We start from the raw sequence: 24,547 nt of genomic DNA, 5'->3' as shown, positions 1-24,547 counted from the left end.
TATGTACAAAGCACTTCATTTTAGCAACGTCAAATCAAAGCAAATGTCACATGTGCCGAATACAACAGGTGTACCGTGCCATGCTTCCTTACAAGCCCTTAACCAACAATGCAGTTTTCAGAAAATAGAGTTAAGAAAATATTTGCTAAATAAATTAAAGTAAACACAATAAAACAACAATAACAAAGGGTATGGGTACCGAGTTCATTTGCAGGGGTACAGGTTAGTTGGGGTAATTTGTACAAAGATAATAAACAGTGAGTAGCAGCAGATTAAAAACAAAGGGGATGTCAATGTAAATAGTTCGGGTGGCGATTTGATTAATTGTTCAGCAGTCTTATGGCTTGGGGGTAGAAGCTGACTTTGCACTCTGGTACCGCTTGCCGTGTGGTAGCAGAGACAACAGTCTATGACTTGGGTGATTGGAGTCTTTGACAATGTTTTGGGACTTCTTCTGACACAGCCTAGTATTTAGGTCCTGGATGGCAGGAAGCTTGGCCTCAGTGATGTACTACGTTGTACATACTACCCTCTGTAGCGCCTTATGGTCAAATGCCAAGCAGTTGCCATGATGCAACTGGTCAGGATGCTTTCGATGGTGCAGCTGTTGAACTTTTTGGGGATCTGGGGACCCATGCCAAATCTTTCCAGTCACCCGAGTGGGAAAAGGCGTTGATGTGCCTTTTTCACAACTTTCTTGGTGTGTTTGAACCATGATAGTTTGTTGGTTATGTGGACACCGAGGAACTTGAAACTCCCGATGCTAATGGGGGCGTGTTTGGCCCTCTCTAGTCTTGATCACATTGAGGGAGAGGTTGTTATCCTGGCACCACACTGCCAGGTCTCTGACATCCTCCCTATAGGCTGTCTCATTGTTGTCGGTGATCAGGCCTACCATTTGTCAGCAAATGTAATAATGGTGTTGGAGTCATGCTTAGCCAGTCATGGGTGAACAGGGAGTATAGGAGGGCACTAAGCGCACACCCCTAAGGGGCCTCAGTGTTGAGGATCAGCTTGGCAGATGTGGGGCGGCAGGGTAGCCTAGTGGTTAGAGCATTGGACTAGTAACCGGAAGGTTGCAAGTTCAAACCCCCGAGCTGACAAGGTACAAATCTGTTGCTCTGCCTCTGAACAGGCAGTTAACCCACTGTTCCCAGGCCGTCATTGAAAATAAGAATTTGTTTTTAACTGACTTGCCTGGTTAAATAAAGGTAAAAAAAATAAATAAATGTGTTGTTGTCTACCACTAGGAGGTGGCCTGTCAGGAAGTCCAGGATCCAGTTGCAGAGGGAGGTGTTTTAGTCCCAGGGTCCTTAGCTTAGTGATGAGCTTTGTGGGCACTGTGGTGTTAAACGCTGAGCTGTAGTCAATGAACAACATTCTCACATAGGTGTTCCTTTTGTCTAGCTGGGAAAGGGCAGTGTGGAGTGCGATTGAAATTGAGTCATCTGTGGATCTGTTGGGGCGGTATGCGAATTGGAGTGGGTCTAGGGTTTCCGGGATGATAGTGTTGATGTGAGCCATGACCAGGCTTTCAAAGCACTTCATGGCTACCAATGTGAGTGCTACTGGGCGGTAGTCATTTAGGCAGGTTACCTTTGCTTTCTTGGGCACCGGGACTATGATGGTCAACTTTTATTTAGCCTCCACGGCTGGTTGGCACTTTCTTCTAATTACCTCCACTTAGCTGTCCGTGTCGAGGTGCCCAGCTCCCGTATTCCCAGCAGAGGGAGCCAACGTCGCCTCACGTACCACCCCTCTATTACCCTCCCCCGGGGTAGACCTCCTGGGATACCACAATGCGCTGATGGCTTAATATTTTTTATTTAAATCCTGTACTTTTATTTTAAATTACCGGCTACTGAGTTATGGTGGAATAGTGTTAACAACTTTAATGTATTTCTACAGCTGAACTGTATTTTGTATTTTGAATATAATGTACAACAACTAACTGTATTCAGGAAGTTAAATGAAGTTAAATGAAATTCTAATTCCACTTATTTTCAATTACCAGTTGTGAAGTCGTAAATACCAGTTGGATTGATGTGCTTTGAACTCGTCGTGAAACACCAATTGACTTGTAGCCAACAAGCTGCATCAACCATAAACTAGAAGTACAGCTATCATGTTTGTAAACACATGATGAGTTCAAAAACTATATTACTAATGTCTTTTTGTTACATTTAACTGCCGAAAATACTGTTATCGAGGTCATTTCCTTAGTAGGTGATGTCAGAGGTCAGCATGTGGGAGAAGTAGGAGGTCAGGGATGATATACGCATTTCATTGCAGGACAGTTGAGGTGGATTTTTCCCAGTTGTGTGTTGTAAATTCCCATTTCCCACCTGGTTATGAATCAGTACTGCGAAATCAGAATAAAATAATTTTGAAATATATGTATGTGCGGGCAATGTGCTTATTAGCATATTTGGGGGCATGGTAAAAAAACAAACATCCATGGAAATGTTTTTAAGCGTTTTTATCATTATGTTGATAAAGGTTGAGCACCTCTTTTGACACTGTCAGTTCTGCAATCTGTGTACAAATTTGTGGCAATCAAGAGTTGCAATGTTAAGAGATTATTGTGCTTCTTCCAAAAGCTTAATGCCAGTTGGTTCACAGGATGGTACCGTTTAATTCTCAGTAATTTAATAACAACTAGTTGCAAGTGGGTTATTGTAAAATTCACAGTAATTTACTGTAGGTAACCTGTCACAGTCACTGACCTGATGGTCTGGTAGGTAAGAAGTGTTACAATAACATGGTGGCTTCTATGAATGAAATATCATATGGCTCTTTAGTATAACATACACTTTACAAGGCTGCAGACCTGATAGTATGCAAGCTCAGTAGTTTCTAACAGCATACAACAGACCAGATTAGCTGGGGTGACATTCCCTCTCACGGGAGACCAAAAATACCTAGCTGAAAAGCCACTCCTTGAATAAGCCACTCTTGCAATCTTCTAATAGGCTGCCGCTGATAAAGTATGCTGCCAATCAGCAAGGGATGTGCATGTTGTCAACAGAAATATCAGCGAAGGCCCAGTAGGCTGGCAAGGATTGCTAGCGGCAGCAAGTGTCCTGTAAATTACATTTTGCCAATAAGTTATTGTTTCCAGTAAAACAAAATACAAATACAGCCTCCCGGGTGGCGCAGTGGTTAAGGGCGCTGTACTGCAGCGCTGGCTGTGCCTTCAGAGACCCTGGGTTCGTGACCGGGAGGTCCGTGGGGCGACGCACAATTGGCCTAGCGTCATCTGGGTTAGGGAGGGCCTGGCCGGAAGGGATATCCTTGTCTCATTGTGCACCAGAGACTCCTGTGGCGGGCCGGGCGCAACCAAGGTTGGGTTGGATGCGCACTGTGTTAAGCAGTGTGGCTTGGTTGGGTTGTGTATCAGTTGTGACTTTCAACCTTTGTCTCTCCTGAGCCCATACGGTTGTAGCGATGAGACAAGATAGTAGCTACTAAAACAATTGGATACCATGAAATTGGGGAGAAAAAGGGGTCAAAACAAAAAATAATACAAATTCTCAGCAACAGGTTACCATTAAGTTAACAGAAAAACCACTTGTAAGGATAGCTATTAAAGTTTCATAATTGTATGTTTCTGTTCTGGAGATAAGAGGTTTTTGCGATCTACAAAATGGCGCTGACAGATATTTTATCCCTAGGTCATAGCTAACTTGGCAGAATTTTTTGTTGTTGTGATATTTCTTACATTATTTGTTCAGAAGGTTTCTTGCATTATTATCTACAGCCGAAAATAACTTTGGGATATTAGCTCAGCAGTAACTCGCCAGCATTTCGACCAGAAATGTGACTTTCTTGATTTGAATCCTTTGTTCGTAGCCCCTGAGGCATTTCCACTCATTCAAGGCACCGCAAATGGAGAAGAGGAATACGGAGTGGGATTTTAGTAAGACTCTGGAGGCATGCACACCATCTACTGCTTCCTAGTATATTACTCACTAATGTTCAGTCCCTGGACTTTAAAATAGACGAGCTCAGGGCGAGGATCTCCTTCCAGAGAGACAGTCTGGCTCACAATCATGGCTCTCTCCACATATACTGTCCCCATCCATACAGCTTCTCCGTACATTCTGTGGACAGGAAGAAAGAACTCTACGGGAAAAGGAAAGGCGAGGTGTATGTTTCATCATTAACTACTCATGGTGTGAATGTGGTAATGTACAGGAACTCAAGTCCTTTTGTTCTCCCGATCTGGAATACCTCACTATCAAATGCTGACAGCGTTACCTCTCAAGAGAATTCTCTTCTGTCATCGACACTTGTGTATATTCCCCTTCAAACCGAATATTCCGCTTAAAGTGAAATTGATGAAATCACTACTGAAGTTTTATCAACAACGCCTGAGCTACTTGCTCATCAAAAATTTGGGACCATTTCCCCCTTCCGGGATGGCTATAAGCCCCTCCCCCGCCCTGCCTTCGGCAAATCAGATCGCGCCTCCATTCTGCTCTTCCCTTCCTATAGACAGAAACTTAAACAGAAAGTACCTGTGGTCAGGACTATTCAACAACGTTGGTCTGACCAATCAGAATCTATCACACGGACTGGGATATGTTCAGGGTTGTCTCTGAGAAAAACATTGACGTACATATACACTGACTCGTGACTGAGTTCATAGAGGATGTTGATCCCATTGTGACAATTAGAACTTAACCAAACCAAAAGGCGTTGATAGATGGAATACTGTAAGAATGCTGTTCACCGGACTACAGCTCAGCCTTTAACCCCATAGTGCCCTCCAAGCTCATCACTAAGCTTGAGGTTCTGGGTATGAACCCCGCTCTGTGCAACTGGTTCCTGGACTTCCTGATGGGCCGACCCCAGGTGGTGATGGTAGGCAACAACACCTCTGCTTTGCTGACCCCACAAGGGAGCATGCTCAGCCCCCCCCTGTACGCCCAGTTCACCCATGACTCTATGGCCACGCACGTTTCCAACTAAATCATCAAGTTTGCAGACGACACAACAGTGGTAGGCCTGATTACCAACAACAACAAGACAGCCTACAGGGAGGAGTGGTCCATCCACATGGACAGTGGAAGGCACAACAGCGCTTCTTTAACCACAGGAGGCTGAAGGAATTTGACTTGGCCCCTCAGACCCTCACAAGCTTTTATAGATGCACCATTGAGAGAGATGTAACAGGCAGTGACACAGCCCATCCTGTGGGCTGTGTCACTGCCTGGTACAGCAACTGCACTGTCCGCAACCGCGGGGCTCTCCAGAGGCTGGTGCGATCAGCCCAACGCATCACTAGGGGAACACTGTCATCTCTCCAGGACATCTATAGCACCCGGTGTCACAGGAAGGCCAAGAAGATCATTTGACCTCAGCCACTTGAGCCACGGCCTGTTCACCCCGCTACCATCTAGAAGGCGCAGACAGTACAGGTGATTCAAAGCTGGGACCGAGAGACTGAAAAACAGCTTCTTTCTCCAGGCCATCAGACTGTTAAATAGTCACTATTAGCTGGCCTCCGCCCAGTACCCTGCCCTGAACTTCAGTCACTGATACTAGCCAAATACGACCCGGTACTCAACCCTGCACCTTAGTACTGCCCTATGTACATAGTCATGGAACCCTGGTCACTTTAATAATGTTTACATAGTGTTTTACCCACTTCATATGTATATACTGTATTCTAGTCAAGGCTCATCCTATATAACTACCACTGTGCACATCTTTTTTATTCATATGCTGTCCATCATTTCTAAACAACCACAGGAGGTTGGTGGCACCTTAATGGGGGAGGACGGGCTCTTGGTAATGGCTGGAGCGGAATCAGTGGAATGGTATCAAATACATTAAACATGTGGTTTCCGTGTGTTCAAGCCATTATTACAAGACATCCTCCCCTCAACAGCCTCTACTGATACACACCATCATATACATATAAACTCAGCAACAACAACAATAAAGACCCTTTTTCAGGACCCTGTCTTTCAAAGATAATTCGTAAAATTCTAAATAACTTCACAGCTCTTCATTGTAAAGGAATTAAACACTGTTTCCCATGCTTGTTCAATGAAGACAGGGACGGACAGCAGATCGTCCTCGCAGTTGCAGACCAGGTGTAACAACACCTGCACAGGATCAGTACATCCCAACATCATACCTGCGGGACAAGTACAGGATGGCAACAACAACTGCCTGAGTTACACCAGGAATGGAGTGCTCAGCCTGTCCACAATAGGCTGAGAGAGGCTGGACCGAGGGCGTGTAGGCCTGTTGTAAGGCAGGTCCTCACCAGACATCACCGGCAACAACGTTGCCTATGGGCACAAACCCACTGTCGTCGGACCAGACAGGACTGGCAAAAAGTGCTCTTCGACAAGTTGCGGTTTTGTCTCACAAGGGGTGATGGTCGGATTTGCGTTTATTGTCGAAGGAATGAGCGTTACACCGAGGCCTGTACTCTGGAGCAGGATCGATTTGGAGATGGAGGGTTCGTCATGGTCTGGGGCGGTGTGTCACAGCATCATCTGACTGGGCTTGTCATTACAGGCAATCTCAACGCTGTGCGTTACAGGGAAGACATCCTCCTCCCTCATGTGGTACTTTTCCTGCAGGCTCATCCTGACATGACCCTCCAGCATGATAATGCCACCAGCCGTACTGCTCGTTCTATGCGTGATTTCCTGCAAGACAGGCATGTCAGTGTTCTGCCATGGCCAGCAAAGAACCCAGATCTCAATCCCATTGAGCACGTCTGGGACCTGTTGGATCAGAGGGTGAGGGCCATTTCCCCCAGAAATATCCGGGAACTTGCAGGTGCCATGGTAGAAGAGTGGGGTAACATCTCACAGCAAGAACTGGCAAATCTGGTGCAGTCCATGAGGAGGAGACGCACTGCAGTACTTAATGCAGCTGGTGGCCACAGACTGTTACTTTTGATTTTTCTTAATTGCTTTATTTTTGGGGAGACGATGTATGTATTGAAAGGGCACACCTGGTCAGTTGCACAACTGAATGCAATTCTGCCAAAATGTGTCTTCCGCATTTAAACCAACCTCTCTGTTTTGTATTGTTAGGCGTTACTGCACTGTTGGTGGTAGGAATATAAGCATTTTGCTATACCCGCGATAACATTTGCAAAACGTGTACACAACCAATAAAATTGTATTTGTAAAAGACCAAGGACATGCCGTTGGCGCCATACAAATAGGTAAATGGCTCTGCATTCTAGTCTGTTGTCCCCATCCAGTGGTCCCAAGGAGGACGTGCGTCTGCCAGCATAATGACATCTCATTGTGGGCACCAGACTGCGCTGTTTCACATGAATTGATGCCAGTTTATGTTCGCGCAGTGATGAAATAACACGTTGCAAAAAGCAGTCAGACTCCGTGTATGAAAACGCTTTATAGAATAACCACCAACTCTCGTCCAATAATAAATTAACTCATAACAATGATCAACTTCACATTTATTTTCATAAAGTACATATTTGTCAATTATAAACCAACAAACAGGCCTTTACAGTGCTTCAAAGGACCATCTGTACAATTTTCCTGACATCAGGTGAATAATTTATTTACAGATAGACAGACTAGGAAGGTGCACTAAACACCATGATTGTCAGAAAAGCATCAGAAGAGAGAGAGAACAAGAGATGGATGTTCTGCACATTGTAAATATCATGTAGGTCTATTTCAGACAGAAAACTCTTATAACATAAAAATAAATATGTCCATATGAATTCTCTGTGAAATCCAAGCCCCTTAGTAGCATGTTATCAATGGGCAGTTTCAGATGTCAAAGTCAGAGTCGCTGTCCATTACCGAGAGGATCATCTCCGGGCTGCATGCACTTCCGGTGGGGCTGCATTCTGTCCTGGCCAGAGCGAGCATGGCTCCCGGTCGCATCCCGTGGTGCGCGAGCCTGGGAAATAACACACAAATAGTTGTATTACCCATATCACAGCTCACCACCCAAATGTTTATAGACAGACACAAATATTTGCAGATGTTGCAAAATAGGTAAAAGTCCTATACACATCAGTGCGTCCCATACAAGATGTTTATCCAGAATTCATGTAAAGTCTAAGGCTTTCCATTTGGGTTCACTTTGCAGAATCAGATTTCCCGTCTATTTTTAAACAATAGCGTACATTCTCCCTGAACGGAAGTTGTGGATGATAATCACTTTTATTTATGTATTGTATTAACCTGTTCTTGTTGGCGGCTGCGCGGTCTCTCTGTCTCCGGTTCTTGAACCAGTTCCCGACCTGTGTTGGAGTGAGCCCGGTGGCGCGCGCCAGCTCCCTTTTCCTCGCGGGGTCTGGGTAGGGGTCCTGGAGGTACCGTTCCCTCAGCAGGCCCCGCGTCCGCTCCTGGAAATTATCATCAACATCATATTACGGGAAACAAATAATAATGTAATCCAAACCATACGGAAATAAATCTAAATTAAATGTAGGCTATCCATAACAATTAAAGTGTAGAATTGGGCTACAACTCCATAAAAGCCATAGCCTGGAAACATATTAAAACACCAATAAAACAAAGAAAAAACCTTGAAGCAGTGTGTGTTCGTCTCGCCGTCCCAGATGGTTCTTGGTAAAGGGAACTTCTTCCTGATACGGTACTTGTCCACCGGGCCCAACGACCGCCCGCGCAGCCTCTCAGCCTCCCGGTAGTGCGCCTCGAGCCACATGGCCTGTAGTTTACCGTGCGAGGCGCGGCGCATAAAGCTGTGGTTCTCCAGGATGCAGTAGAGTTCGCGGTAGTTCCCGGTGTGAAAGGCGACCACGGCACGCGCCCTCCGGACGGACTCATGCTCTGTAATGAAGCACGCGCCACCTGGGGCCACCGGCAGGGACCACAGAAACCGCGCGAGCCGCTCGACGTCCCCGGTCTCCTCCAGAGTCTCACACACACCGGCCACCTAACAAAAAACAACAACTGTAATCTCCAAAAGTAAGACACACATCACAAACAAATAAACACACACACACACACACACACACACCTGCGCCGCGGAGAAACGGAGCCCAGGTAGAGCAGAGGCAGGTGCGCAAGCAGGGGGTTCCTCCGGTAAGAGCATGCCGGGCAGGAGGAAATGGGCGGGAAAGAGCTCTAGCGGGGATCTGAACACCATCGGGTCAGCGTAGAGGAGAGAAGAAAAATAAGAGAAGAAAAGGCCAGTTGTCCGCTATGAGCTCCGTTATGAGCTCGACAGTCTGGTGGAGTCTTTCTATAGCTCACCTGATGGGCGGGGTGGGACGCTAGGTCTGCATCTCCATTGGGTGCCCTGCTGGAAGGGGCGGGGCTGTGAAAGCAGCAATGCCCATCCCAGCCGAGCAAGTGACAGACCCTTTCCCCTCCGAAGGGGGACAAACACACATGAGGAGGATGAAGAGAGGAGAGAGTGTTAGAAAAAGCGTTACAGTTTATCCAGAAAAAAGTGTTCTGAATTCTACATCAATGGAAAATCTCATTTGGATTTCCTTTATTCTTCTCATGCCTCCTCACCTTCATTTTAAAAAGTTCAAAGGTAATTGAGGAGAAGCACCGAGGAGAGGGAACTCGGAGAGAATGTGGAAACAAATGTGCTTGTAAGAAATTAGACTCTCCTCCACTAGCATGTCATCAGGAAAATCATGTTTACAGAGGTGGAATCCCAAAATACATGTGTAAAGTGGTAAAAATATATGTAGCTAGTTGGTGAAATTAGGTGAAATAGCCACTGGGGATGGGGGGAGGTGTAGAATTTCAGGAAATTCACTTTAAAAGCAAAAACATTTACACCCCTACTAATCTCACCCTTGGTGGTCTCCCCTTCTCATTGGGTCAAAGCACTATCAATATGGCTCAGATTGAAGAGGAGAAAGTGCATTCGTTCTGGTTTTCCTGTTGGCTGGGGAATAAATGTGGGCAGCACCCCTGGTAGGCTAAACCAATCACACCCGACACGCCTGCGGGCTAAACCAATCACACCCGAGACTCCTGCGGGCTAAACCGAAGACACCCGGCACCCCTGGTAGGCTAAACCAATCACACCCGACACTCCTGCGGGCTAAACCGAAGACACCCGGCACCCCTGGTAACCGAAGACCGACCCGGATCACCCCTGGTAGGCTAAACCAATCCCTGCACCCGACACTCCAATCACACCCGGGCTAAACCGAGGCTAAACCGACACCCGACACAATCACACCCGACACTTTTGGCAGGCTAAACCGAAGACACCCGGCACGCCTGGCAGGCTAAACCTAAAGCACCAAAATAGTACCCCGTCGTAATTGGAGTTTGTCATTTGAAGAAAAATGTTCAGAATGACCGAGATGCTGACAGGATCTTGTCCTGGAGGTAGAACTGAGTGATTTCCACTAGATGGGCCAGCTGCAAAGTCAAATTTGTCTGTATTGTCAATCACTTTTTGGTCTTCAGTTAAGGTTTGGCATTAGGGTTAGCAGTGTGGTATACAAGAGCTTTTTAATTTTCCCCCCTTTATTTAACTAGGCAAGTCAGTTTAGAACAAATTCTTATTTTCAATGATGGCCTGGGAACAGTGGGTTAACTGCCTTGTTCATGGGCAGAACGATAGTCCAACGCTCTAACCACTAGGCTACCTGCCGCCCCGGTCTACCTACTGAGGCAGAGGTCCTGAGTTCCAGCCTCGGTATGAGCCAAATCAGGAGGAAGTGGTACTCGCTAAGCAAGCAGCGTGGCCTCCTTTAAACAAGGAACATCAACCCAAGTCCCTTTCATATTCTACACAGGATTACTTTTGAATGGAGTGCCATCACTCCAATGACATGGCTAAATGGGTCATCCATTCAAGCAGTCCCTGGGTACTGTCCAGCTGCCACCTGTGTGTGCTTTATGTTGAATGCACTGTAGCTGATCATACAAAGTGAACATACAGACAAGGGTCGACACACCAGGGAATGGGTGGACATGAAAGTGGACTTGATCCACTTTATTGTAAACAGATAACCTGCAGAGGTGGTTTCATATTGAAAGTGGATCTCATCTCCCTCTGACACACTGGTTGAATCAATGTTGTTTCCACGTCATTTCAAATGAAATTACGATGAACCAACGTGGAATAGAACGTCGAACTGCACTGCCCAGTGGGTCGAACTGCACTGCCCAGTGGGTCAAACTGCACTGCCCAGTGGGTCGAACTGAACTGCCCAGTGGGTCGAACTGAACTGCCCAGTGGGTCAAACTGAACTGCCCAGTGGGTCAAACTGAACTGCCCAGTGGGTCGAACTGCACTGCCCAGTGGGTCGAACTGCACTGCCCAGTGGGTCGAACTGCCCTGCCCAGTGGGTCAAACTGAACTGCCCAACTGCCCAGTGGGTCGAACTGAACTGCCCAGTGGGTCGAACTGCACTGCCCAGTGGGTCGAACTGAACTGCCCAGTGGGTCGAACTGAACTGCCCAGTGGGTCGAACTGAACTGCCCAGTGGGTCGAACTGAACTGCCCAGTGGGTCAAACTGAACTGCCCAGTGGGTCAAACTGAACTGCCCAGTGGGTCAAACTGAACTGCCCAGTGGGTCGAACTGAACTGCCCAGTGGGTCGAACTGAACTGCCCAGTGGGTCAAACTGAACTGCCCAGTGGGTCAAACTGCCCTGCCCAGTGGGTCAAACTGCCCTGCCCAGTGGGTCAAACTGCCCTGCCCAGTGGGTCAAACTGTCCTGCCCAGTGGGTCGAACTGCCCTGCCCAGTGGGTCAAACTGAACTGCCCAGTGGGTCGAACTGAACTGCCCAGTGGGTCGATACTTATACCTCATTTGAGTGTCACTACAGTACCAGGCATTTTATTCATGTGAATGAGAGAAAAAAAAGTTACCTCTAACCAAGGCTGGAATTAATTGTTACATTCTTAGATGTGTTTAGTGGACAAAGTTAGGTTAAATAAATAAATACCCTGGAATCTGGAATGTATTAATGATCAATTATAATCTCATAGACGCACACAAACAAAGTTGGGCTCCCGAGTGCTGCAAGGCTCTAAGGAACTGCATCTCAGTGCTTGAGACGTCATTACAGACACCCTGGTTTGAATCCAGGATATATCACAACCGGCCGTGATTGAGAGTCCCATTGGGCGACGCACAATTGGCCCAGCGACATCCAGGTTTGGCCGGTGTTGGCCGTCATTGTAAATAAGAATTTGTTCTTAACTGACTTGCCAAGTTAATAAAGGGTCAATTGAATAAAAGTTGCTCTGGATAAGAGTGTCAAGCCAAATTGAATAAAAGTAGCTCTGGATAAGAGAGTGTCAAGCCAAATTGAATAAAAGTAGCTCTGGATAAGAGAGTGTCAAGCCAAAATGAATAAAAGTAGCTCTGAATAAGAGTGTCAAGCCAAATTGAATAAAAGTAGCTCTGGATAAGAGTGTCAAGCCAAATTGAATAAAAGTAGCTCTGGATAAGAGAGTGTCAAGCCAAAATGAATAAAAGTAGCTCTGGATAAGAGAGTGTCAAGCCAAAATGAATAAAAGTAGCTCTGAATAAGAGTGTCAAGCCAAATTGAATAAAAGTAGCTCTGGATAAGAGTGTCAAGCCAAATTGAATAAAAGTAGCTCTGGATAAGAGAGTGTCAAGCCAAAATGAATAAAAGTAGCTCTGGATAAGAGAGTGTCAAGCCAAAATGAATAAAAGTAGCTCTGGATAAGAGTGTCTCAAGCCAAAATGAATACAAGTAGCTCTGGATAAGAGTGTCTGCCAAAATGAATACAAGTTGCTCTGGATAAGAGAGTGTCTGCCAAATGAATAAACTGTCAATGTAAGATGACGTTTAGCCTTGACTAGAACTGTGTTTTGTGCATCTCTTAGAAACGGGGTACTCTTAAACAAAATATGATTTCATCATATTCTTGATGAGAATGAATACCCATCTGTTCACTATTTGATGATGTACTGGCATTTCAATAGCAAAACAATTCAACCGTCCATGTCCTTGTTCGTAAAAGCTTGTCCTGTTATCAGACCGGAGGACATTGCTCCAAAGGGTACGATCTTTGTCCTCATGTGCAGTTGCAAACTGAAAGTCTGGCTTTTTTATGTCAGTTTTGGAGTAGTGGCTTCTTCCTTGCTGAGCGGCCTTTCAGGTTGTCGATATAGGACTCGTTTTTACTGTGGATATAGATACTTTTGTACCGGTTTCCTCCAGCATCTTCACAAGATCCTTTGCTGTTGTTCTGGGAATGATTTGCACTTTTCACACCAAAGTACGTCCATCTCTAGGAGAGAGAACTCATCTCCTTCCTGAGTGGGAGGATGGCTGCGTGGTCCCATGGTGTTTATACTTGCGTACTATTGTTTGTACAGATGAACATGGTACCTTCAGGCATTTGGAAATTGCTCACAAGGATGAACCAGACTTGGAGGTCTACAATTTATTTTGATTTCCCCATGATGTCAAGCAAGGAGGAACCAAGTTTGAAGGTAGGCCATGAAGTACATCCACAGGTACACCTCAAATTGACTCAAATTATGTCAATTAGCCTATCAGAATCTTCTAAAGACATGACATCTTTTTCTGGAATTTTCCGAGCTGTTTAAAAGGCACAGTCAACTTTGTGTATGTAAACTTCTGACCCACTGGAATTGTGATGCATTGAATGATAAGTGAAATAATCTGTCTGTAAACAATTGTTGGAAAAATTACTTGTGTCTTGCACAAAGTAGATGTCCTAACTGACTTTCCAAAACTATAGTTTAACAAGAAATGTGTGGAGTGGTTGAAAAACAAGTTTTAATGACTCCAACCTAAGTGTATGTAAACTTCTGACTTCAACTGTATATATACACACAATTTTATTTATAATGGATTTATGTGTGTGTGTCTTTTTTTAAAGCGTATGTTCCATGGTTCAGGAAGCCTGACCTAGAGCATACTGCTGAGCCAAACTGGATCTGTGTTAATGCAGATTGAATGTGTTTATCAGACTAATGTTAGATATGATAATCTGACTATAATAGAATGGGCTCAACACTCAAATTATGAATATGATAAAGCAGAACAGTGGTTAGAATAATGGCTTATATTAAAGGGCAGAACACAGAGTAACACATGCTCCGTCTGTGGTCTAGGTGAGATTCTCCACCACAATGCCCCCGTACCGGATGTTTGCCATTACCAGTATTAATGGGGCAAGCTGCTTAACGGTGATATAGTGGACAGAGGTCACACACTGGACCTGCGGTTTATTTCATCATCGTGTGCATGTATGCGCATATGTCCAGTGTGTGTGTCCACTACCTTTGGATGCAGACATCATACAGTGAGATTTGATTTCAGAATGATAGATGAAGATCTATATATCTGCAGGAGTGCCCATGAGGTCTGGGGAGTTGATTTGGGATGGGGCAAGATTGTTGTGCCCTGTCCAAAAACAACCGTACACCAGATTGGTGATTGACACATCTAATCACTTATGACACATTGTTGTTCTTCATGCTTCCAGATGAATCAAAAACAACGAGAAAAAACACACACACAGGCCCATGCAGATGTGTCAGTGTGGACTATGTGTGTGTGTGTGTGTGTGTGGGGGGGGGGGGGGGGGTCACTGCACAGCTCAAAGGGTTAATGCCTATTACCCCCACATGCAGATGGACCTGTCTGAGCCCTGTCAGTGTGTGTGTGTGTGTGTGTGTATAGTGTTCTACATTGTCTAGGAATGTGTTGATGGTTTATTCACTCAGGGTGACGCATCTGAACCAGGATATGTCAAGGCTGTATCCATTCCATCCATTCTCTAACTCTCTCCTTCTCTTAAACACACACGTGCTACTAGAAATGTCTTAGCTATTGGTCACAGTCTGTCAGATCCACTGTGGAGTCTAAAGCAGACTGCTGGATCTATAATAGAACTATGACACCAGGTAGGTGTGGTTCTACTTGACCCACACAAGGAGACACACAAAGGTACGCTGGTATCAATGTTCTGTCCTTATAAGCTGTATAGCAGGCTGGTTCTATACTCAATACACATCTATTGTCCCCAATCTCCCCATGGAGAAATATTAACAATACAGAAACATTTAACCAGGAGGCCAAATATGAGGAGGAGAAGAGAGGGGGAGGAGAGGAGTAGAGAAGGGGAGGAGGAGAAAAGGGAAGGAGAGGAGTTGCCTGATGATTCTCACTGAATTTAATAAAAAAAAAAAAAAGTGAGAAGTAGGCATTGTGGTCTGAAGCCAAAAAAAGAAAGGAAATTCACGAGCACAATGCGCTACTTTACCCATGCTCAACCAAGGTTTTCCAGCACACAGCTTTGACCCACTACAGTAGCTTTGTTGGTCTATTGTACTTCCAACAATGTGTAGGCAGGATGCTTATGATTCAAACCTTCTCAAAACAGCCTAATTCATAGTCTTTGAGGAGGCTCTCCCACAATGTCATTTGTACCGCATACAAGGTAATGTGTTGCATTTCAGTATTGACCTCGCTTTGTGCACGGGGGCACTGTCATGCTGAAAACGGGAAAGAGCCTTGCCCAAACTGTTGCCACAAAGTTGGAAGCACAGAATCATCTAGAATATCATTGTATGTTGTGGCGTTAACATTTCCCTTCACTGGAACGAAGGGGCCTAGCCCGAACCATGAAAAACAGTTCCAGACCATGATTCCTCCTCCACCAAGCTTAACAGTTGGCACTATGCATTCGGTTAGGTAGCGTTCTCCTGGCATCCGCCAAACCCAGATTAGTCCGTCACACTGCCAGATGGTGAAGTATGATTCACCATTCCAGAGAACGCGGCGAGATTCACAACACTTCAGCCGTTGGTTGACATTGCGCATTGTGATCTTAGGCTTGTGTTTGGCTGCTCAGCCAATTTTGAAACCCATTTCATGAAACTCCCGATGAACAGTAATTATGCCGACTTTGCTTCCAGAGGCAGTTTGGAACTCAGTAGTGAGTGGTGCAACTGAGGACAGACGATTTTTACGCACTACGCACTTCAGCGGTCCCGTTCTGTGAGCTTGTGTTGCCTACCACTTCGCGGCTGAGCCGTTGTTGCTCCTAGATGTTATTCACTTCAAAATAACAGTACTTACAGTTAATCGGGGCAGCACTCGCAGGGCAGAAATTTGACGAACTGACTTGTTGGAAAGGTGTCATCCTTTGAAGGTGCCATGTTGAAAGTCACTGAGCTCTTCAGTAAGACCATTGTACTAACAATATTTGTCTATGGAGATTGCATGGCTGTGTGCTCGATTTTCTACGCCTGTCAGCAACGGATGTGGCTGAAATAGCCAAATCCACTAACTTGAAGGGGTGTCCACATACTTTTGTATATAAAGTGTACGTCAATTTGACACTATTGAAATGGACAGTCTGGTGACGACAGTTACGAAATGTGTTAGTTCATTTACTCTGTTTATTTCGCTTGCTTGTCTGTCTAAAACAGTCGTGTTGGAAACAAGTTACAAGTTAGCAAGCATGGATGGCATTGTCTTTTGACTGCACGCAGGTCGCGCAAGCAATTAACATAGTGATGTTTTATCTGGTGATGTTTTATCTCTAACTTCCGCGACGCATATAAGACCCTGCCCCGCCCCCCTTTCGGAAAAGCTGACCACGACTCCATTTTGCTGATACCTGCCTACAGACAAAAACTAAAACAAGAAGCTCCCACGCTGAGGTCTGTCCAACAATGGACCGACCAAGCTGACTCCACACTCCAAGACTGATTTCATCACGTGGACTGGGACATGTTTCGTATTGCGTCAAATAACATTGACGAATACGCTGATTCGGTGTGCGAGTTCATTAGAACGTGCGTTGAAGATGTCGTTCCCATAGCAACGATTAAAACATTCCCTAACCAGAAACCGTGGATTGATGGCAGCATTCGCGTGAAACTGAAAGCGCGAACCACTGCTTTTAAATCAGGGCAAGGTGTCTGGTAACATGACCGAGTACAAACAGTGCAGCTATTCCCTCCGCAAGGCTATCAAACAAGCTAAGCGTCAGTACAGAGACAAAGTAGAATCTCAATTCAACGGCTCAGACACAAGAGGCATGTGGCAGGGTCTACAGTCAATCACGGACTACAGGAAGAAATCCAGCCCAGTCACGGACCAGGATGTCTTGCTCCCAGGCAGACTAAATAACTTTTTTGCCCGCTTTGAGGACAATACAGTGCCACTGACACGGCCTGCAACGGAAACATGCGGTCTCTCCTTCACTGCAGCCGAGGTGAGTAAAACATTTAAACGTGTTAACCCTCGCAAGGCTGCAGGCCCAGACGGCATCCCCAGCCGCGCCCTCAGAGCATGCGCAGACCAGCTGGCTGGTGTGTTTATGGAAATATTCAATCAATCCCTATACCAGTCTGCTGTTCCCACATGCTTCAAGAGGGCCACTATTGTTCCTGTTCCCAAGAAAGCTAAGGTAACGGAGCTAAACGACTACCGCCCCGTAGCACTCACTTCCGTCATCATGAAGTGCTTTGAGAGACTAGTCAAGGACCATATCACCTCCACCCTACCTGACACCCTAGACCCACTCCAATTTGCTTACCGCCCAAATAGGTCCACAGACGATGCAATCTCAACCACACTGCAACACTGCCCTAACCCATCTGGACAAGAGGAATACCTATGTGAGAATGCTGTTCATCAACTACAGCTCGGCATTCAACACCATAGTACCCTCCAAGCTCGTCATCAAGCTCGAGACCCTGGGTCTCGACCCCGCCCTGTGCAACTGGGTACTGGACTTTCTGACGGGCCGCCCCCAGGTGGTGAGGGTAGGTAACAACATCTCCTCCCCGCTGATCCTCAACACTGGGGCCCCACAAGGGTGCGTTCTGAGCCCTCTCCTGTACTCCCTGTTCACCCACGACTGCGTGGCCACGCACGCCTCCAACTCAATCATCAAGTTTGCGGACGACACAACAGTGGTAGGCTTGATTACCAACAACGACGAGACGGCCTACAGGGAGGAGGTGAGGGCCCTCGGAGTGTGGTGTCAGGAAAATAACCTCACACTCAACGTCAACAAAACTAAGGAGATGATTGTGGACTTCAGGAAACAGCAGAGGGAACACCCTCCTATTCACATCGATGGAACAGTAGTGGAGAGAGTAGCAAGTTTTAAGTTCCTCGGCATACACATCACAGACAAACTGAATTGGTCCACTCACACAGACAGCATCGTGAAGAAGGCGCAGCAGCGCCTCTTCAACCTCAGGAGGCTGAAGAAATTCGGCTTGTCACCAAAAGCACTCACAAACTTCTACAGATGCACAATCGAGAGCATCCTGGCGGGCTGTATCACCGCCTGGTACGGCAACTGCTCCGCCCTCAACCGTAAGGCTCTCCAGAGGGTAGTGAGGTCTGCACAACGCATCACCGGGGCAAACTACCTGCCCTCCAGGACACCTACACCACCCGATGTTACAGGAAGGCCATAAAGATCATCAAGGACATCAACCACCCGAGCCACTGCCTGTTCACCCCGCTATCATCCAGAAGGCGAGGTCAGTACAGGTGCATCAAAGCTGGGACCGAGAGACTGAAAAACAGCTTCTCTCTCAAGGCCATCAGACTGTTAAACAGCCACCACTAACATTGAGTGGCTGCTGCCAACACACTGACACTGACTCAACTCCAGCCACTTTAATAATGGGAATTGATGGGAAATGATGTAAATATATCACTAGCCACTTTAAAACAATGCTACCTTATATAATGTTACTTACCCTACATTATTCATCTCATATGCATACGTATATACTGTACTCTATATCATCGACTGCATCCTTCGGTAATACATGTATCACTAGCCACTTTAACTATGCCACTTTGTTTACATACTCATCTCATATGTATATACTGTACTCGATACCATCTACTGTATCTTGCCTATGCTGCTCTGTACCATCACTCATTCATATATCCTTATGTACATATTCTTTATCCCCTTACACTGTGTATAAGACAGTTGTTTAGGAATTGTTAGTTAGATTACTTGTTGGTTATTACTGCATTGTCGGAACTAGAAGCACAAGCATTTCGCTACACTCGCATTAACATCTGTTAACCATGTGTATGTGACAAATTAAATTTGATTTGAGTGCTTCGTTTTTAACCCACAGCCCTGCTACTTTTTACTGGGTGGATGGCGACTTCAGGAACACATTGAAAAGTAACTCGACACTGTACTGATCAGTCAGTGAAAAGTTGGATTATAATGACAAGAAAATGTCATTGACAGAGTAAGGAGTGTACTGAAGTCTCACATAAGGGATATAATTTGCTCTGGGTTTTCCAACAGCGACACGTCTGTTCTGGTGTGTGCGTGTATTATAAATTAGCAGCGTTGCAGTTTTCTGAAGTTCCCAAAGTTTGGTGTTTCTAACTGGCTCTGATAGCTGTCAAGGACGTTCGCTAGTTTATTTGTTTGTGCCCGGAATACGCAGAAGTGTCCAGGTCAGCAGTTATCACATTACTTCAGCCATATGAAAAACCTTCCATAGTAAAATCCAGCTACCTTTTGCTTCTCACCCTACTGGTGCTACTATTGAGTAGCAACCGAGTTGCACCCGGTTTTAGAACTTGGCTGAAAAGATTTTAGCATTGTCAGAAATGCTACATAAAAAGGTAGCACATCATTGGTTTGTATTGGGCAGAAATGTGCATGTGAGAGCCGTACATCGTGATTTTTTAAACATGATTAAAAAAAAAAAAATTTTAAACTGTTGCACCTACAAACTTAAGACCAAATCTAAATGGTCACTTTATGGATGCTGTAGCCTTGTTTAAATCCGACGTTTAGAATTTGAGCAAAACTCTGACGACACTAATGCTAGCGAACCTGTAAAAAAAAGTTATCGGTAACGGTGGGACAGATCATTACGAGAGGCGGGGAGTGTGTTGCATTCCTCCAATTAAGTTCATTTGTGAATTTTCAGGGACATGTGTCATTGGCTTAGATAAGACGGTAGGAAAAATTGAATTCAACACGGAGCTTCAACCGGGATGACTATAACAAATCTCTCTCTCTACATACATTCAGTCAGACTGCCCTCCTAGAAGTCCTTTGTACTTAATAAATCTTCAGTAATTGGACCAATCAGAGTATCAAAGCCAATAACTATTTCCTAAACGCTGCTTTACTCACCTGTTCAGGCTCTGGCCCAACCCATCGGTTTCTGGGACCAATCAGAACGGTTTGAATGTGTTCACATTCGAGAAGTCTTCAGAGAGGAGATCAAATCCAGCCTCACAGTGGAAAAGAAACATTAGTGGGCCTGGTGTTTGGCCGGAGCAATGTGGATGAGTACCCACTCAATTAAAAACACAAACACCCATCACACACCCAAAAGCATAAACACTCACCTATTAACACAAAACTGTAAGATTATAAATATATCATAAGTCCTCTTCTGTGTGTGTGTGTGTGTGTGTGGGTGTGTGTGTGTGTGTGGGGGGGGGGGGGTAATTGAACTGGGCAGATATTTACTCTAATTAAATAATTATCCAGTAATATGGTGACATCACATTAACAAGGTTGTTTTTAATGACTGTGTGGACAAAAACACAAACAGCTGGAGGAACACATTCAAATAGGCAAGAGAACCTGAGGAAAGAGAGAGGACAGAAGAACCTGAGGAAAGAGAGAGAACAGGAGAACCTGAGGGAAGAGAGAGGACAGGAGAACCTGAGGATAGAGAGAGGACAGGAGAACCTGAGGATAGAGAGAGGACAGGAGAACCTGAGGAAAGAGAGAGGACAGGAGAACCTGAGGATAGAGAGAGGACAGGAGAACCTGAGGATAGAGAGAGGACAGGAGAACCTGAGGGAAGAGAGGACAGGAGAACCTGAGGATAGAGAGAGGACAGGAGAACCTGAGGGAAGAGAGAGGACAGGAGAACCTGAGGAAAGAGAGAGGACAGGAGAACCTGAGGATAGAGAGGACAGGAGAACCTGAGGATAGAGAGAGGACAGGAGAACCTGAGGATAGAGAGAGGACAGGAGAACCTGAGGATAGAGAGAGGACAGGAGAACCTGAGGATAGAGAGAGGACAGGAGAACCTGAGGATAGAGAGAGGACAGGAGAACCTGAGGATAGAGAGAGGACAGGAGAACCTGAGGGAAGAGAGAGGACAGGAGAACCTGAGGATAGAGAGAGGACAGGAGAACCTGAGGATAGAGAGAGGACAGGAGAACCTGAGGAAAGAACCAGAGGAACCTGAGAAAGAGAGACAGGAGAACCTGAGGATAGAGAGAGGACAGGAGAACCTGAGGATAGAGAGAGGACAGGAGAACCTGAGGAAAGAGAGAGGACAGGAGAACCTGAGGAAAGAGAGAGGACAGGAGAACCTGCGGATAGAGAGAGGACAGGAGAACCTGCGGATAGAGAGAGGACAGGAGAACCTGAGGATAGAGAGAGGACAGGAGAACCTGAGGAAAGAGAGAGGACAGGAGAACCTGAGGGAAGAGAGAGGACAGGAGAACCTGAGGAAAGAGAGAGGACAGGAGAACCTGCGGATAGAGAGAGGACAGGAGAACCTGAGGATAGAGAGAGGACAGGAGAACCTGAGGGAAGAGAGAGGACAGGAGAACCTGAGGGAAGAGAGAGGACAGGAGAACCTGAGGGAAGAGAGAGGACAGGAGAACCTGAGGGAGGACAGGAGAACCTGAGGGAAGAGAGAGGACAGGAGAACCTGGGGATAGAGAGAGGACAGGAGAACCTGAGGAAAGAGAGAGGACAGGAGAACCTGAGGAAAGGGGCAAGAGAAGGAGGGAGTTGCGAGTCATGTTTACTGTTATTTTTTAAAATATCTACTTCACTTGCTTTGGCAATGTAAACATGCTTTTCCCATGCCAATAAAGCCCTTGAATAGAATTTAGTTGAAAACAAGGAGGGTCGGAAGAAAAATGGACAGAGATAGAAAGAGGAGGAAGGGACAGAGGGCACAGGAGGAAGGTAGGAGGGAGGCAGCAGTAGGGGAGGGGCATGGCGTGTCTTTGTGCGGATAATAATCTGCTCTAATCCAGAGCGTGTTAACCCATCTGAGCAGTCAAAGCAGATTATCCCTCTAACAATGGCCTGACCTCATCTGCTAAATGACTCCACTAGAAATCATATGCTGTCACACACACACTTTTACTATCTATAAGCAGAACCACACACAAAACAAAAGAATCGCAGGACAATGTCCAGTCATACCTCTGCCCTAGGAGAGGAGCTGGTGTGTTACCATGAGTAACAGATGAATAAAAAAACAAAATATGAATAACTGAAGATCCTGACCCCGGGAGATAGAGTAACCCATCACAAAATTAAACAACTCCCCCACAAAAACACACAAAACGGCCCATAATCCCCTAATCCAGATCAGATTAAGAACACCTTAAAGATGTGATTTCAATTGGAGATTATGGTGAAATGATGATTGAGAAACAGAGGGTATTGGGGGGGGGTCCTGCAGTTTGATTCTCCCTGAAGTGTACACTCCATTCATTGTCCAACCATGAGGAGGCGCGAGTGTCCACTTCCAGAAAAATAAGTGAACATTGGAAAGCACATAAATAGGGTAAGGCATACACACTACCCAGAGACTGTGGCCACTGGTCCTTGGCAGGTATTTTATTTCATATAGACGCTTTCTGTAATCAAATGTGAGTGCAACCAAACAGCAAAAACAAAACATTACCGATGTAGTCCGAACCAGGAACACAGGGTTAACACTGGGGACTCTACCTGGGTTAAAAGGTACATGCCACAGTCTGACTTTGTCATACAGTGAGGGCAGCACTCTGCTTTAAAGAAAACAGCAACAGATTATTAAGTGTCAGTTTTGGCAGATTTTAATTGTGTAACCAGGAAGTTGCCCTGCAGTGTATGGTTATGTCACATTGCGGGGTGCACCTTTAAAACTAGAAGCCTGGGGGCCAACTGAGTCTACCAGAGGGTATGTCGTCACAAAGCAGGATCAAATGTTTAGGTAAAGTTCCTAAATATTCTCAAAATCCATATTTCCTAGTTTTAGAAATGCGACATTTGAATTCAACTTCTGTAATAATTTGTCAAATAAAATGGCTACGTGTGACTGTTGATCAAAGTGACTAGGTTAACCATTGATCCTGCTTCGATCAGGGGGCAGGGAAGAGCAGGGCTGGGAGGTGGTGAGAGACCGGGATCTAGGAGAGGTCTGTTTTAGACACAGTAGGTCCAACAGTGACACCCTAAGCCCTACTCCCTCCCTCAGTCCTGCCAGTGACATCACACAGGATGAGATCTTCACACAAAACCCCCCCCCTCAGAATCCACCATTGTGAGCCCATTCCCACCCGAGAGAAGAGAGACAGTTCTCTGCTGAATCCCAAACCAGTCCCTTGCATCTACCAACTCACTGAGGTCCCTCCATTGTCACACTTGCTGACAAAACAGAGGCTGATTTTCAGCACAACGAAGTGATCAATGAACCCCAACTTTGGGACACCAATGACTTGCATGATGCAATTCACGTTCATAAATTAAATGTGCACGAAATCCTAATTGAGAAATGTCCCATTGTTTCAATATATAGTGTAAATTGAACATTTCATTTGTAAGGAATTATAATTCATTATGTCAGAATAAATGTGTGACAAATTGTGAAAATGCGTGCCTAATTATGAAATGACACAAACTCCAAAACATGTTGTGTTGGGTGTCAGTATACTAGTTTTCTGTGAAGTATCAAGGTGTAACAGAGGGTCGAATTAGCCCCTAATCCCACAATATTTTCACTCCCTCAGCTTTGGGAAACTTGTGCACATGGCTGCCACGAACACGCAAATCTCAGGCCGAGGGGGAAGGAACTGGTTTGGGATTCAGCACTCCACTTTCTCCTCCTTCCTTTATCTGACAGCAAACAAGAGGAAAAAAAAAACATCTCCATCCATCAGCAGGAGCCAATCAGAGGCAGTCAGGTGGGATCAGTTTTAACCAATAACTGTCCAGTAGCGGTGGAGTTTTGCAGAGGGGGTCGTGAGGGGTTGGATAACCATCAACATGTAGCACGTGGACCTTCCTCTGAGTGTGTGTGTGTGTGTGTGTGTGTGTAGGTGGTACATGCATGTGCAGGGTGTGGTGTGTAAGGTTGAAGGATGTGTGTGTTTGGGTCCAAGACAAGAGCCAGATTGAACCAGTCTGGTTCCTGGTCCCCACCTCAAAGCTTTCTTTCACACACACACAAACAAATACACCTCAGGTCCTCATGTCCGTGTGTAGTCGGGTGATCAATGTCAACAACATCAAAAAAATACAATAAAACACCAGAAAACCTGGAAGGTAAAAATCATCTTCTACCATCCTGACGTTTCATCAGTCCTTAAAACCGCAACACCTCCAAAAACACACTCCTCCCAGGTAACAGCAGAGCGTGTGTGTGTGGGTTCGTCCTCACACACATGCACGTCGTCCACTGGGCGTGTGGAGGAGGCAACTCCCCCTCTGGGTGGCTAGACCAATCACAGGAGGAGACCGGGGTCGCCGTTACCACGACTACCAGTGGTCCTCCAGATCACACTGAGAGAAAGAGAGAGGACAG

The 24,547-nt window shown here is 45.8% G+C and overlaps 2 protein-coding genes across 2 annotated transcripts in view; both read right to left on the bottom strand.

Annotated features, from left to right (window-relative positions):
* Nucleotides 1-7,447: 7,447 nt before the first annotated feature.
* LOC135505157 (homeobox protein SIX3-like) lies at nucleotides 7,448-9,178 on the bottom strand. The gene is made up of 4 exons (XM_064924289.1): nucleotides 9,001-9,178; nucleotides 8,545-8,916; nucleotides 8,199-8,362; nucleotides 7,448-7,911 (listed from the first exon to the last, which is right to left on the bottom strand). The coding sequence occupies exons 1-4, from the start codon at nucleotides 9,127-9,129 to the stop codon at nucleotides 7,779-7,781; spliced, it is 798 nt and encodes a 265-aa protein (XP_064780361.1). The 5' UTR covers nucleotides 9,130-9,178; the 3' UTR covers nucleotides 7,448-7,778.
* Nucleotides 9,179-22,576: 13,398 nt separating this feature from the next.
* The window catches only part of LOC135505155 (protein phosphatase 1B-like), a 29,137-nt gene continuing 27,166 nt past the window's right edge, over nucleotides 22,577-24,547 (bottom strand). Inside the window, exon 8 of the mRNA XM_064924288.1 lies at nucleotides 22,577-24,525. Coding sequence (XP_064780360.1) covers nucleotides 24,502-24,525 — 24 coding nt within the window. The 3' untranslated portion in view covers nucleotides 22,577-24,501. The remainder of the gene's footprint in view (nucleotides 24,526-24,547) is intronic.

The sequence above is a fragment of the Oncorhynchus masou genome, chromosome 18 (genome assembly GCF_036934945.1).
Source record: "Oncorhynchus masou masou isolate Uvic2021 chromosome 18, UVic_Omas_1.1, whole genome shotgun sequence".
Lineage (NCBI taxonomy): Eukaryota > Metazoa > Chordata > Actinopteri > Salmoniformes > Salmonidae > Oncorhynchus > Oncorhynchus masou.
Note: the sequence above shows the minus strand (reverse complement) of the source record. Positions and strands in the feature narration are given on the sequence as shown.

Bases quoted from the DNA above. Each gene is read 5' to 3' on its own strand.
- LOC135505157 (XM_064924289.1), bottom strand. From the start codon at position 9,129: ATGGTGTTCAGATCCCCGCTAGAGCTCTTTCCCGCCCATTTCCTCCTG. The intron at 8,363-8,544 runs GTTTTTTCTTTG...GATAATTTCCAG, and splicing joins CGAACACACACTGCTTCAAG to GAGCGGACGCGGGGCCTGCT. The intron at 7,912-8,198 runs GTTAATACAATA...GTTATTTCCCAG, and splicing joins GCAGCCGCCAACAAGAACAG to GCTCGCGCACCACGGGATGC.